Source organism: Fundulus heteroclitus, unplaced genomic scaffold, assembly GCF_011125445.2.
Source record: "Fundulus heteroclitus isolate FHET01 unplaced genomic scaffold, MU-UCD_Fhet_4.1 scaffold_868, whole genome shotgun sequence".
In the NCBI taxonomy this organism is placed as follows: Eukaryota; Metazoa; Chordata; class Actinopteri; order Cyprinodontiformes; family Fundulidae; genus Fundulus; species Fundulus heteroclitus.
In genome coordinates, this window is record NW_023397327.1 from 1 (window position 1) to 15,015 (window position 15,015).

Sequence of the window (15,015 nt, forward strand, 5' to 3'; positions counted from 1 at the left end):
TCCTGGTTTCACGTAGCGCCACCACCTTTTGCGTTCACAACTCCCAGCTCCAACCGCCAACTCCAACTCAACTCCAGCAGGGATTCCAACTCGGGCATCCTCCCTTCTCTTCTTCTTCTTCTTCTTCTTCTTTTAGGTTTTTTTTTGGCGGTTGGCAAACAACTTATAGGTGCATTACCGCCACCTTCCAAGGCATCCTCCTCTGTTCGAGCACAGTTCTTATAGAGGGGCCCGGTGCTGCTCAACTGCCCGCAGGTGTGCGTTGCTCTGCCCAACAGTCAACCCCAAACACCTGTGGAGAAGCAGAGATGTCAGAGCGGCAGCGAGCCTGCCCGGCCCCGCCTGCTGAGTCCTGACAGAACAGTTTTTCTTTGATAGAACATATTCTTTTTGATTGAACAAACTTTTTGTAATTGAATAATTAAGACACGAGATATACAATGTATGGCCCAAACACAAAAAAGATTACTTTGATCAAAGAGAACATGTCAATTAAAATAAAAGTATTCAAATGCAATTTTGGAGTCTCAAATATTTTATTTACATTCAAAAAACTATTTTCTATGATTGAAATAAATGTTTCTTTTCATTGAAGTGACTTTTTTTATTGATTGAATGATAAAGACACACACTGTCTTATCCATTATATGGTCCAATCAAAAAACAATGTTACTTCAATTAAAAAAGTTGCTTTAAAACAAAAAGAAACTTGACTTATCATAGAAAAACATTTTCAATCAAAGAAAAGCAGTGTTCAAATGTACATTTTTGAGTCTCAACTATATTTTTGCAGTCAAATACTTTTTCTTTGATTGAAAAGTTTTATTTTTTTCATTGAAGTGAAGGTTTTTTTTAAATTATTTATTTATTTATTTATTTATTTTTTTTTTTGATTGAAGCAACCTTTTTTTAAATTGAATAATAAAGACACAAATCTACCTTCATACAATCCGCCAGAAAAAACAAACAATCAGAAGTATTTACCATCAGGGGGCACCACTCAGTGTTTCATTGCTGGTTAGGTTTTACAAAATAGCAAAGAAGAATGTGCTAGAGCGGAGCAGACAATTTGACTGACAGTTTTGTTCGTTTGAGGATATTACGTGTCTATTGCTTACTGTTATCTCCCCTTTATCGACCGACTTAGTTTGATGTGAGCTAATTTTGAAAACAACCTAAGATCCTGTGATTATCCTTGAACCTTGGATCAGAAATGGCAGAAATCGGCGGTGAGTTTCTCAGTTTGTGCAGGCTATGTGGCTAGTTATGCTAGCTTCAACTACTGAACAGATGACGCAAAGCAATTATTCGTCAAGGTTCATGTTAATTGCAGTTTGTTTGAGAATGAGCTTACTTTTTCTTTAAAGCCTAGAGAAATTATGCTGTTTCAACTGTTGAATTGGCTTTCGATTCGGGAGGTGGCTAAAGGGCAATAATATCTCAATTAGCCTATAGCATATTTAACTGGCTCTAGTTTAAGAAGTACAGCAGCATGTTTCAAACTTACTTTGTGATTTCTGAAACCTTTATTTAACGTCACGTCTTTGATGTACCCACAAAGAGCACACTGAAAAGTGCCTTAAAAGTAAGACTCTGTAGCCCGATGAGCAGCCTCTGTGACACTGCATGGTAAGTGGGCATAGACGATGGATGGATACATAAAAATGCGAAAACCTATAGGCTGGCTGCTTGGAAGCTGTTTAAGCATTGCAAAAAATATTTTTTGTAATATTTTTCAAAACACTTGTAATATTTTTCAAAACACTTTCAAAACACTCTCTTTTGTCTTATATTTGATGAGATTTGATGTGGGGTCCCTTATTTTGCGGATACTATTATTTGCCTCCGACATTTTCATTCAATATGAAATATACTTAGTAGACTTTCTTCCACCTTCATAAAACTTTTGTTTTGTGTACATCTTTTTTAAATCTCTTCATCTAGGATGCAATTTATCTCTGTTCTAATTATTTTCTTTTCTTTGTTTTCCTTCATCCAAATTGTTTTTATGTTGCTTTTCTAACTTCTGGTTCCGACTTCAGTTGATTAAGTTTACCTTATTTTAGCTTTTTTAAATAGGTGTATTTGGCAATTAACTTCCCTCGGATTACTGCTTTACATGCATCCCATACTACTAATGGCCATACCTCATCATTACCATTTTCATTTACATAAATATTGATTTCTTATTTAAGTTTCTCTACCTTATTCCCCTTTAATATGCTTGCATTGATCCTCCAAAGGGTTGAGCTTGTTCCTTAGATATCTCCAATGTTAGATATACTGGGCTGTATAATATATATGTATGTATGTATGTATGTATGTATGTATGTATCTCCCTTGTTCCAATATCTCATTTTCCACTCTCTGTCTATCTTTATCATACATTAGGAAATAATCAAGCCCAGAATATACTGAGTGAGGTGAGAAGTAAATCTAATCTTTTCCCGTGGGATCGAGCTCCCTCCATACATCCATTATACTAAGCTCTGGCATTAATTGCTTTATCTTGTTACTGATTGTAGATTTTTGCCACCCTCTGAACAATCAAGTTGTGGATTTAATCTTAAATTTAAATCCCCTCCACAGATCATAATTCTCTCTCCCTCTGCTGTCAATAAGTCCAACATGTTTCTATGAAATGCCCAATTAGATCCAGGGGGTAAGTTACATATATATTCAAGGTAGTGACCAGCTCCCCTTCTAGTCTGCCTTTGATCAGTACAAACCTCCTTTTTTTATCTATAGGTTCCTCTCAAACCGGGTTCTCCCTGAAATTAAGGATGGCTACTCCTCTATGTCCATTTTTATATGATGAGTAAAATACTTGATTAAATCTGTTTTTTTTTAAGCTTATGTTATTTCTTCGCCAGGTGGGTCGTCTGTAGCAATGCTACCCTCACCCATTACCTTTTCAACTTCCTAACACATTGGACCTTTTAATTGGGTTGAGTAACCCATTCATCTTAAATTACGCTGTTTTCGTTTCTATTTTTTATAACTTCTTTGTTCCTCTCTGTTTTCCAAAATCTCTCCTCCTCTAAGAACTCCCATGCCACAAACACCCAGAACTATGTTGAGCACATAAATAACAGAACAACTTTCACTGATGAACTAGTGATGAACAAAAACATATGAACTCCTTTGTCCTCGTCTTGACCCTTTTTAAGCTATGATGGTAGGTTTGTTCATAGAGATGGCCTTTCCCTTCCAGAGGAAGTTGGCCCTTAATGTTGCAGTTAGCTTTGTTCATGCACTTTCAACAGCTCTAAATCCTAACAATAAATAAATAAATAGAACTGGGGTGCTAGCGCGACCCAATATTTGTAACAGGGAAAATGACCTCAATAAGCCAGAAAATGGCATGTAGGGTAGGGTGACCATATTTTCATTTTGGAAAACCAGGACACCTTGGAGCGGGGGGCGGCGGCGGTGGGGATCTCTGTTCCCATGCATAGAGATGTCTGTGGCATGCACTCACTTAACATAGGCCTACGTAATCCTACAATAACATGATATTTACAGTTTGTTTATTAAAAATGCTTTTCAGTAAAGGTCAAATGTATTTATTAAAAAATGCTTAACAACTCCTGTAATGAATGAATAGCACAATGAAAGAAATAATGTCTCATCTAAACATCCCTCACTTAACAATAAAAGTTAATAACTCACAACTTCCAATAACACATGATACTCAGCCTCAGTAATGAACGAAATAATGTCTGTTCTGTAGGCTATTGGAAAAAATAAATTAACAAATGAGCTAATTAACAGAAAATACCTCTTGTGTAGCAAAAATAACTCAAAATGTACCAAAAACGAACATATCAATAGACTATCTTTACTTTCCTGCTTAATTAACTCGTGCAGTCCATAGATCGATAACTGTTGTGATGTTTCACTGTGTGGAATGACCATGCAGCCTCCGCTGCATTCACTGCATCCTCGTTCCCTGGTTTGACAAAGTACTGTGTGATCAAGCTAGCACTGCTCTCACCTCGGACAGCTGTTTTGTGTTTATCGGTGTCCAGGTGGCTTTTTAGATCCCTTGCACCTCCATTGGACACACGAGACATATGTGCCTGCTTTGCACACTGTGCACAAGGCCTCCCATTTGTCTCGACCCGGTCTGAAAGCGGGGAAACTCTTTTGTAAATCGTCGGTAAACATACATTTGCGCTTCGGCATGTTGTTGGCGTACTGACAGCCACGCTATCTATCTTCTGATTAAGAACAGGGCTGCCCGCACTGACGCGGCTCAGGGATTACGTCACACGCAGCGCTGTGCCCTAGTGCCTGTCAATTTAATGGTCCAATGAAGGTAATTTAAAAAACAGGACATTTCCTCACTTTCTAAAAAAAACCCGGGGCGCCCGGGACAGGACGTGAAATACGGACATGTCCCGGGAAATACGGACGTTTGGTCACCCTAATGTAGGGACTACATGAGGCTTTCGGAGATAGCCGCCTTTGTAGGGCTCATTAGGAAAGTGGTAAGCATTTGCTCTTCTGAAGTATGGCATGTCATCTGGAAGCTCAAACTTTTGATGCAACTCCCTACACTGTGCTTCCAATTCATTATCTGGTACCCCTGTGGGTATGAGATGAGAGGAACCTGAGTGATATTCGCCCTGTTTCATACCTCTAACCTGAAGGTCAATAATCCTAGTCCCATAACCCAGGAAATGCATTATCTTTTACCTCTTAAGCACTCATGCCTCATCCTGACCTTTCCTAAAACACTGCAGATGTTTGTCCAGTCAGTTTCTTTTGGTGTTAGTCCCACTGATCTCTATTTATTCACTGGATGCTGATTGGCCGGTGGTAGTACACGTCACTGTGAAGCCACCAGCCGCCATATTGGTACTCCCTATTTTCCTCCAGTAACTAGGGAATATGTGCGCTACAGCATCGAACAACGATGATTTTCTCATGTTCAGGGGGGGCTTAAGAGTTTTACAATGTCAAATGTGTCGCTTCATGCTTGCTCAGTATGAGGGATTGCAGCAAAGCCATGTACAATGCAGACGACTTTCCCTGTGGCTCTACGCTTCTCCAGGAGTGAATGCTGCTTGTCGGGACTTTGAAGCAATCAACTGGTTCTCTTATATAGGACATTTTTGACCAATCTGTATATTCTGACCCAATCTGTATAATCTGTTTGAATTTGACTTTGTAAAGTGCCTTGAGATGACATGTTTCATGAATTAGCGCTATATAAATAAAATTTAATTTAATTAAAATGCCATATACTTTTATGCTGTGTATGCATTAGCCTTTAAATGTGACATAGATTAACAATATAGCTAAATTAATTAACCCATTTTCTACACTAGAAAAATCACAGAAATTTGCTAAATACACACGTGTATATGTATATCTATACATTACATACACAGTGTGTGTATACACACACACATTTCTGCATTATAACAATAATAATATTGAAACTAACAGTAAATAAATTACCAAGAATATCTTCAACGATGTAATGATATACAGAGTTGCGGTTCTAGTTGAGAATTTGCATATACTATACGTAGGACCCATTGCACCCTTCTCATATTCTGCAGCCATTGTTTCATCCATGCAGCATCACTGTACATCCACTGACTGTAAAATGACCTGTGAAACGTCTTCCCACAGCCAGAAAACTGCTTGTTGTTGCCATAGACATTTGCAGCCAAATCCTATGGGGTTCTGTGAGAGTAGAGGGTAGCAAGATGGCAGCCAGTGACTTCAGTTTTTCGGGCCAATCAGCAATCCAGTGAATAAATAGAGATCAGTGGTTAGTCCATTGGTCTTCCAACTGAGGCATCTGATCTTCTCCAGGCTGCCTCTGCTGATTTAATCTCCGCTATATCCTTAGTTGCCTCCTCTGCTGTGTTGGAAACCCTCATTTCTCTCTAAAACTCTTTTGACCTCTGTGTAGTCCTTCTGTTTTTTAGCACCTCTGGAGCATAGTGGTGGTCCAGAAGCACTTTATGTCCCTCTTACATTAAGCCCCTCTTCTCCCATGCTTTTTTATGATCTCTTCTTTAATTCTGAAACTCATAAACTTTACTACGATGGACTCCGGAGAGGGACGCGGTGCCATAGCCCTGTGAGCTCTCTCAATCTGGATGGAAAAGGGACGGCGGCAACTCTAGCTTTTCTCTCAGAAGGTTATCTATAAAACCCGGCATCGACCCAGCGCCATCCTCTGCTCCCTGTTTGAGACCATGGATCCTAATATTCCAACTGCCCGAACGTTCTTCTTGGTCCATGAGTTGTGCCTCAAAGCGCTTCTGTAGCTCAAGGAGCTTCATCGTAGCTTCTTTGATTAGAAGTAAATGTTCCTCCGCTTTCTCCATCCAGCTTTCTGCGTGATCAATCCTGATGTTGGCAACTTAAATCTCATTCTCAATTTCAATGAGAGTCTTGGAATTCTCCTGGCGAAAGTCCTTCAGAATTGTTTGCAAATTTGCCATATTTACGGTAAACCAGAACTTTTCATCTTGGCTCAGATTTCCTGCCGAATTTCCCTCTTCACATATTAAACACCCTTTATGAGTTATTTATCTGTCTATTATTTCCTATTTGACAAAAAAAGGGTTTGGAAAAGATTACGGTTGGGAGCTCGCCCTCTAAGCTGCAGCCATGTTGGAGTTGCACCGGAAGTCCTCTTGTCACAGCAAATTCATATGCTGCCTATTGAGGTTAAAAAATTTCAGGAAGTTTTTTTTTTTTTTTTTTTTTTCAGTAATGTTTTGTGAATTTAATTGGAGGTGTAAATTTTTATTTTTTGGCTGTTCTTAGATAAATGATCCATGATTTATGTCTAGTCCGCCTCTACATTTATGATGCTCCTAATGTAGCCTGCTTTTTACATCAAATAAAGAGAAGAACCCTGGTCTAACTTGCACTCATGTATGCACCTTATTTTTGTAATGCTGCATTCTGTACATTTTATTTCATTATTTTTTTTTTTCAATTCACCAGAAATATATGAGGCAAAACTTAATGCTCCCTCCTCCAGTGGGATGACGGACCAGGAAAAGGAAATGGCAGCAAGTGCATATGAAGCTTTTCTGGTAAATATTCTCCTGTTCTGTTTTCAGGATCTTAACTTAAACTGCATGTTTTTCGATTTCAAATACTGGGAAATGTCAAATATGTAAAGCTGCAAAATTATTAAAGGGAGCAAAAACATAAACTACAGACACTGATGACATAATAGTTTCGGAGAAGGTAAGAAGTTGGAGTTGTTGTTTAAACACAGTGTTGACAAATTGATAAATGCAACAGAGAAAAAATACAAATGTGCTGTTAAAATAGATTTTGGTAAGAAAACCCCTGAATTTTTATTTTTTGTACTTATTAGGATTCAGAATCTTGGGACTCGTAACAATTCACACACACCAACACCAAGCCCCCTCTGAACACCAGTTAGTGAGGAGTCCTAGATGCTTTAGTCCAACAAAGAGAATACAATATTGTGGACAAAAAAATGGAAACAACAAAATTCTTTAAAAAACATTTGCACTACCAGCTCTGAAAGAAATGCAGATGTCTGCATATCCCGAACTAACATAAATAGCTGACCTTATTTATAAGTAAATGTGACTAATATTTCTCAACTTCATAGTAACAAAAATGTAATCTGTTCTGGTAGTCTGATATTCCTCTGATAGTCTTTGACAGCTCGCCTGTATTTGTGCCTGCATCAGTCTCATTCTGTCCTCTTGTTTGGACTTCACAACATGCTACCACTAGCTGTCACACATCCGAAAATGTACAGGTTATACAAGATTTAGTGACAATGGCTTTCAATTTATCACATTAGAGCTATCCTACCTGATTTTCGTGATTGTATCACATTGATTAGGTCTCGTAGTGTGGGAATAGCTGTGTTCTGAACGCTGCTTAGCTTTAAGGCACTGGTCCTCAATATCTATTGATTGCAAATCCTTCTCAGTAAAAGTTGCAACTTGAACCTGCATCGAACTTTTCTAAGATTGCATTTCCCAATATAGTTCATTAATGACCAACTTCATCACATTGTGCTTAATTGAGCATGCGTTTGGATACAAAACATTTCTGAAACCTGACTTTGTGCTCCAGATTTGTGACATTGTCCAATGTGCTCCTCATAGGCTGGAAAGTATGAAGAGTCTCTCAAACACCTTGAAGCCTTGCAGGAACTCAACAAAGATGACTACAAAATTGCCATGAATAGAGCTGTTGCAGAATTTTATATAAGTGGTCAAACTACGACGGCCACATTAAAGCAGACCCTCACGGCAATGAAGAATCGGGTAAAGCTACTGATGCATTTTATCTCTTTTGCACATATGTGTTGGTTCATGATGATAACCTGAACTGTGTTTCTCAGCTTCACACAACAGCAGAAGATGTTGATGGGTTGGATGATGTTGAGAATAGTTTTCTGTACTATAATCAAGCCATCATTCACTACCACATGCGACAGTACTCTGAGGCCATCTCTATAGGAGAGAAGCTGTATCAGTTTCTTGAACCATTTGGTACGTTGTGCTGCTTTGAACATGCTGCTGTTGTGTTTTATGCAGTTTTAATGCTTTTAGAAGTGAAAACGGTGTGCATTATTATTATTTTTTACCTTTTTAAAGGGAACAAGTAGCCTACTTATAGAAAGCTACCAGTAGTTAAATTTTTGGTGTGGCTTAAAAACCTACATATTCTCTGTATAAAAACATAGGTAGGTGACTTTGTTGGTAGTTTGCAATTACAGAGGAATGGCTTTGGCTTGGTATTAATTAGTCTATTTGTTCCAGAAGAGAAATTTGCTCAAGGGGTGTGCTTCCTGTTGGTGGATCTCTACCTGGTGACGTTCCAGCCAGAGAAGGCGCTTCATCTGCTGGCTGTTCTGGACAAAATCTCTGTACAGGGAAACAACAAGAATGGCAAAGGAGAGGTAGCTTACTACACTGTCAAACAAAAAAAGAAGCATTGTATTGTTGGTGGGAGTGTGTGTAAATTTCACCTGTAAAACAGTTTAATATGTCCTGCTCAAAATAATTCTAGGATAGTGTAATTATAAACAGAATTGTGCATACAATCTTTATTTAATTTTTCCCAATTCTTTAAAACACCTGAGGCCCTTTTCTATTAGACCTCTAAAGCCCAAGGCTTTTCAAAAGTGAAATCCCATTTGTGGGATTTCAATTTCCTTTTCTTGAGGATTAGGACTTTTTAAAAAGCCAGAGGCTTTGCACAGTGCGTGGAGTTTACTTAAATGTATATAGCGCCAATTCACAACACGTCATCTCAAGGCACTCTACAAAGTCAAATTCAATCAAATCATACGGATTGTCCTATTTAGGAAACCCATTAGATTGTATCAAGTCTTGTCAAGCAGCATTCACTCTTCCCGAAAGAGTGTTGTTGTGTTGTTACACATGGTTTAAGGTTATTTAATGTTTAATACATAACTCTCTGTCTATTAGGTATTGTCTGGTGAATATCAGCTCTAGAGCTTGATATACAAATGGAGTGTGGTTGATCATGGTTATCATCAGAATAATTCAGTGAATCCTGGTTCACTGCAGATCTGAGTTAAAGAACCAAGGTTCGTCTTAAAGGACATGGAATGGTTAAATTAGCTTAACTAATTCAGACATTTGGTATGTGTTTCAATCCATTCACAATGCAAATCCTGAGTTAAAAAGAAATTTTGATAAAATAACATTTTAAAGATTGATTTGCTCAGTAAAAGCTCAGTAAACTTCTAGAACGCTCGATTTTATTAATGTGATTATACCTCCGTGAGGCTAGGGGTCGCTTTAGTGATCGATAGCTAAAATCGGTAAATCCTAAAGTTATACAAAACGGCATTAAATCGGCATTAATATTCAATATTAATGCGGTAATAATGCTCATGGCACTATCGAGCAATGGTGGAGCGAAACGAAACAAACCTTATGTTTGAAACGAACCGTAGTCGTATCTGAGAAGGGCGAATGTGACTGGAAGCTAATAGCATTAGGCTAGCGGAAATTCTGTGCTAATTTTGAAAAGCTTCGGCTTTATTTTAGTTGTAATGAGCGGACTGGATGACTTAAACATCAATATCCCGTCAATGTATAAAACCCTTGTGGAGATGACGTTGGTTATAATCGTAAAAACACACTCAAATTACATCAGCAATGGCATGGTTCGAAGAATGCTAATGAAAGCGATGTCTGTAAGCTCCACGTGTTCCAAAAACATTGTGAAAACACATTAAGTAAACCTTCTAAATAAACCATTTAACTTTCCCTGTTTATTTCTCGGCCAAACCTGTCGGTGCCTCTGTGTCAATTCGGTCCACTTAGGGTATCCAGTTGGAGCAGGGGGTTGAAGGCAAAGGTTAACATGCAGCTCTGCGGTCGGAGTAGGCTGCTACGAGGTCCTACATTCAGTCGATGACCCGGTTGCAGCGGGCGATTTCAGTCCAGATTTTGCTCTCAGCTTGGGAAAATGGGTCCTGTGCTAGCTGCAAGTGGAAGGCTGCTCTGGGCCGTCTGGAGTCAGTTTGCTGCAACAGCTGAGAAAACAAAACAAGGCTGTTATAGATGGATTCTTTCACTTCAGCGTCTGGTTACGCAGAAGTGAGACTGCAGACTTAGCTCTGATTTAGCCGGCAGTTCTCCAATGCCAGTCGGGTCCTCCGCTTGCAGAGGACGAGTTTCCCCCCTGTGTTGCTCCAGGAGCAACGGGCAAATGAGTTTCACAGAAAGCACATTTTATTCAGCTTGTGAGTCTTTGAGTCCCATGCGGCCAGAATTGGCTGACTGGTCCCCCACCACGGACCCTCTCCTTGAGAGTCCAAAGGCAAGAAGAAAAAATAAGTGAGGTGTAGCCCGCCTTCATAGCAGGGCACCCTGCTGTGAGAGGCTGTTTCTGCGTGGATGTGTGAAATTCCTTTGTTTACAACCCATTTTGGCTTCTCCTCATGTTATATGTTGTTCCCAATTGAATCAGATTTTTGCCCATGGCTTGATGGCTGTGCCGATCCGTTGTGGTGAAGAGAGAGCTGAGCCAAAAGGCGAAGTTCTCGATTTACCGGTCGATCTACGTTCCTACCCTCATCTATGGTCACGAACTTTGGGTCGTGACCAAAAGAACGAGATCCCGGATACAAGCGGCCAAAATGAGTTTTCTCTGTAGTGTGTGTGAGCTCTCCCTTAGAGATAGGGTGAGGAGCTCAGTCATCCGGGGAGGACTCAGAGTAGAGCCGCTGCTCCTCCACGTCGAGAGGAGCCAGTTGAGGTTGCTCGGGCATCTGGTTAGGATGCCTCCTGGACGCCTCCCTGGTGAGGTGTTCCGGGCACGTCCCACCAGGAGGAGGCCCAGGGGAAGACCCAGGACACGCTGGAGGGACTATGTCTCCCGGCTGGCCTGGGAACGCCTTGGGGTTCCCTCGGAGGAGCTGGCCCAAGTGGCCAGGGAGAGGGACGTCTGGGCCTCCCTACTGAAGCTGCTACCCCCGCGACCCGACCCCGGATAAGCGGAAGAAGACGGACGGGCGTGATGACACAACAGCATAGAGCCACAGTGGATAGTCGTCTGCATTGTCGATGGCTTTGCAGCAATCCCTCATACTGAGCATGCATGAAGTGACAGTGGAGAGGAAAACTCCCCTTTTACAGGGAGGAAAACCTCCAGCAGAACCAGACTCGGTGTGAATGGTCATCTGCCTCGACCGACTGGGGGTTAGAGAAGACAGAGCACAGAGACACAGAAGCACGCATTGTTCCAGGAATCCTTTCCATGTTATAGGCTTATAGTGGATGATCTGTCTCCCCTGGATGATGTCACACCTAACAGAATGCCAGACCAGGTGTACCTCCTATAAAGAAAAAAAATATGACACAAGAACAAAAGGTTGAAATGACAACGAACAATGCAACTTGGAGAACTGTTGGTGAACTCAGTAGAGTGAGAAAAATATGTCCTCCAGTTGCCTAGGCCCTGATGTCCTCCAGTTGCCTAGGCCCTGATGTCCTCCAGTAGCCTAGGCCCTGATGTCCTCCAGTAGCCTAGGCCCTGATGTCCTCCAGTAGCCTAGGCCCTGATGTCCTCCAGTAGCCTAGGCCCTGATGTCCTCCAGTAGCCTAAGCCTATAGCAGCAAAACTATAGAGGTAGCTCAGGGTAACATGAGCCACTCTAACTATAAGCTTTGCCAAAAAGGAAAGTTTTAAGCCTAGTCTTAAAAGTAGACAGGGTGTCTGCCTCATGGACCAAAACTGGGAGTTGGTTCTACAGGAGAGGAGCCTGATAGCTAAAGGATCTGCCTCCCATTCTACTTTTAGAGACTCTAGGAACCACCAGCAGACCTGCAGTCTGAGAGCGAAGTGCTCTGTTAGGAACATACGGGGTAATCAGAGCTCTGATATATGATGGAGCTTGATTAATTGTGCTGCAAACTAATGAGTTTGTAGAGGGCCGCACTTGGGCTGACGTGGTGACTTCCTCTCTGTCCGACGCGTGCTTCAATAAACTATGCTTCGACTTTACAGATACTGACACATACTGACCAGGCTAAACCCATTCGTTGTTGCCAACAATAAGCGACATTATAGCACGGTCAACAGAAATTACGACCTACACCCACGCACCCACTACCTCATACATACAAAACCAGCGCGCGGCGTTTGGCTCCCATTCATATCTTGGTGACAGTCACGCCCCTCCAGACACACCCATCACCCCCACACTAGACGATGAGCTCCCGTCACATCAATAATTACTAATTTCAATCATATGGCTCTTACATTCCGGCCCCTAATTATTACAAAGATAATTATTACTGTGTTAACACTGTAAGAGATAAGACTACGAAACACAATCATAAATTTCCTCAGCATCAAATTTATCTTAATCTATCATTTAGAATAAGCAATCAACTAGAGAAAGGAAAATCACTGATAAACAGAAAGGAGAGAAAAGTTTGTTAAATGCTCATGGCATCGCCGCCTCCTGGAGCAGACACAACTTGGTAATGGGTCTTTCCAGGAAGCTTGTCTTGGTCTTAATGCGAACTGTCCGCACAAGTCCTCCTTTATCTGGAACAACACTCACAACTCTACCCATTAACCAAGAGTTGCGTGGAGCAGAGTCGTCCACGATGAGGACGACATCCCCTGAAAAAAAGTTCCGTCTTGTTCTTTGCCACTTCTGCCGTTCTTGTAGTTGAGGCAAGTATTCCTTTAACCAACGCTTCCAGAAGAGATCCGCCATATATTGCACCTGTCTCCATCTTCGCCGAGCGTAGACATCATTCTCGGAAAACACTCCTGGTGGCAATAAAGGCATGGTCTTTAAAAGAAGAAGATGATTTGGAGTTAGTGCTTCCAGGTCGTGGGCATCAGTAGAGGCTTTGGTTATAGGTCGACTATTGATGATGGCCTCAACTTCGCAGAAAACCGTCTGAAGACTTTCTTCATCAAGACTCTGTGTTCTCAAAACAGAATTTAACACTTTCCGAACAGACTTAATAAGACTTTCCCATACACCTCCATGGTGTGAGCCAGTAGGGGGATTGAAAGACCATTTTATTCCTTTCTGAAGGAGAGTATTATTGATTAGAGTTTGATTCCATCTTTCAATTTCTTTTCTTAACTCGCGTTCAGCTCCTACAAAGTTGGTTCCATTGTCAGAACGCAGCTCCAGCACTTGACCACGTCTAGCAATAAATCTTTGAGCCCATTGATGAAGGAATCAGTATCCAGTGATGACAACATCTCAAGGTGAACTGCTCTTATTGCCATGCAAGTAAAGATGACTCCATATCGTTTCAACAGGCTCCTTCCACGCTTAATTTCAAAGGGACCAAAACAATCCACACCAACACAAGTAAATGGGGGTTTGTCTGGACACACTCGTTCCTGTGGAAGGTCTGCCATCCTTTGACTTCCTGGTACAGCATGGAGTCTTCGACAAATCATGCATTTTGATAGAGTCTTTCTGATTGCAACGCTGGCACCTGGGATCCAATACTTTTGTCGCAGTTCAGCAAGCATATGATTACGTCCACCATGGCCTGTCTGATGATGTATATGGCTCAGTAAAATTTCTGAGATGTGAAGGTCTTTAGCCAATATGACTGGGTATTTAGCTTCAGCAGGCATAGCTGCTTTGCTTAGCCTTCCACCAACTCTTAGTAAACCACCTTCAAGAACAGGATCAAGCTTATAGAGCTGGCTTGTTTTCTTCACACCTTCATGTTTCTGTAAACTTGTCATTTCCTCTGGATATCGCTTTCTTTGACAATAGCAGATGATAGCACTCTCAGCCTTTCCAAACTCCTCCACTGATGAGGCTCCCAATGCAACATTTTTCTTGTACACATTCATTTCTTTCTTCAATCTTTCTTGAAATTTAACATCATCAAGCCTGAAGTTTGCAAGGTCCAACTTCAGTTGTGCTCTTTTTTGAGCAAGTTTGGACAGTAATTGTTTAAACCTGAGTAGCCACCCAACCATTGTTTTCAATTTATCCCAAGAGGAAAATGAATGAATGAAGTCCATAATCGGATCCACTTGTTCATTGGTGCATGTTGCATTAACAGAAACCAATGTCTTAACCTCTGGATCTTCTGGATCCTCCAGAGCAAAATGACGTATGTCCTCAGGATTTACAGGCCATTTCCATTCAGGGCCATGAAGAAACTTTGGTCCCGACACCCAGATATTAGCCTTCAAAAGAGACTCCACACTTGTTCCTCTGGATGCCAGATCTGCTGGATTAATACTAGTAGCAACGTACCTCCACTGTGAAGGATTTGACAAATTGAGTATTTCTCCAACTCGATTGGTCACAAAAGTCTTAAACCTCAATCTTTCATTTTTGATGTACTTCAGAACTGAAGTACTATCAGTCCAAAATACTGAGTCTTGTAGTTCCATCCTTAACTCCTTCTTCAACAGCTTATCCATACGGCTGGCCACCACTGCAGCAGTCAACTCCATGCGAGGGATGGTGATGGGTTTCAGTGGAGCTACCCGGGCTTT

At 41.0% G+C, this 15,015-nt stretch overlaps 1 protein-coding gene across 1 annotated transcript in view; it reads left to right on the top strand.

Annotated features, from left to right (window-relative positions):
- Positions 1 to 1,028: 1,028 nt before the first annotated feature.
- LOC118556380 (CCR4-NOT transcription complex subunit 10-like) overlaps positions 1,029 to 15,015 on the top strand; it is a gene marked incomplete at its 3' end in the record, with an annotated part of 40,077 nt that continues 26,090 nt past the window's right edge. Inside the window, 5 exon segments of the mRNA XM_036134633.1 lie at positions 1,029 to 1,229; positions 6,982 to 7,073; positions 8,136 to 8,297; positions 8,375 to 8,525; positions 8,796 to 8,935. Coding sequence (XP_035990526.1) covers positions 1,214 to 1,229; positions 6,982 to 7,073; positions 8,136 to 8,297; positions 8,375 to 8,525; positions 8,796 to 8,935 — 561 coding nt within the window.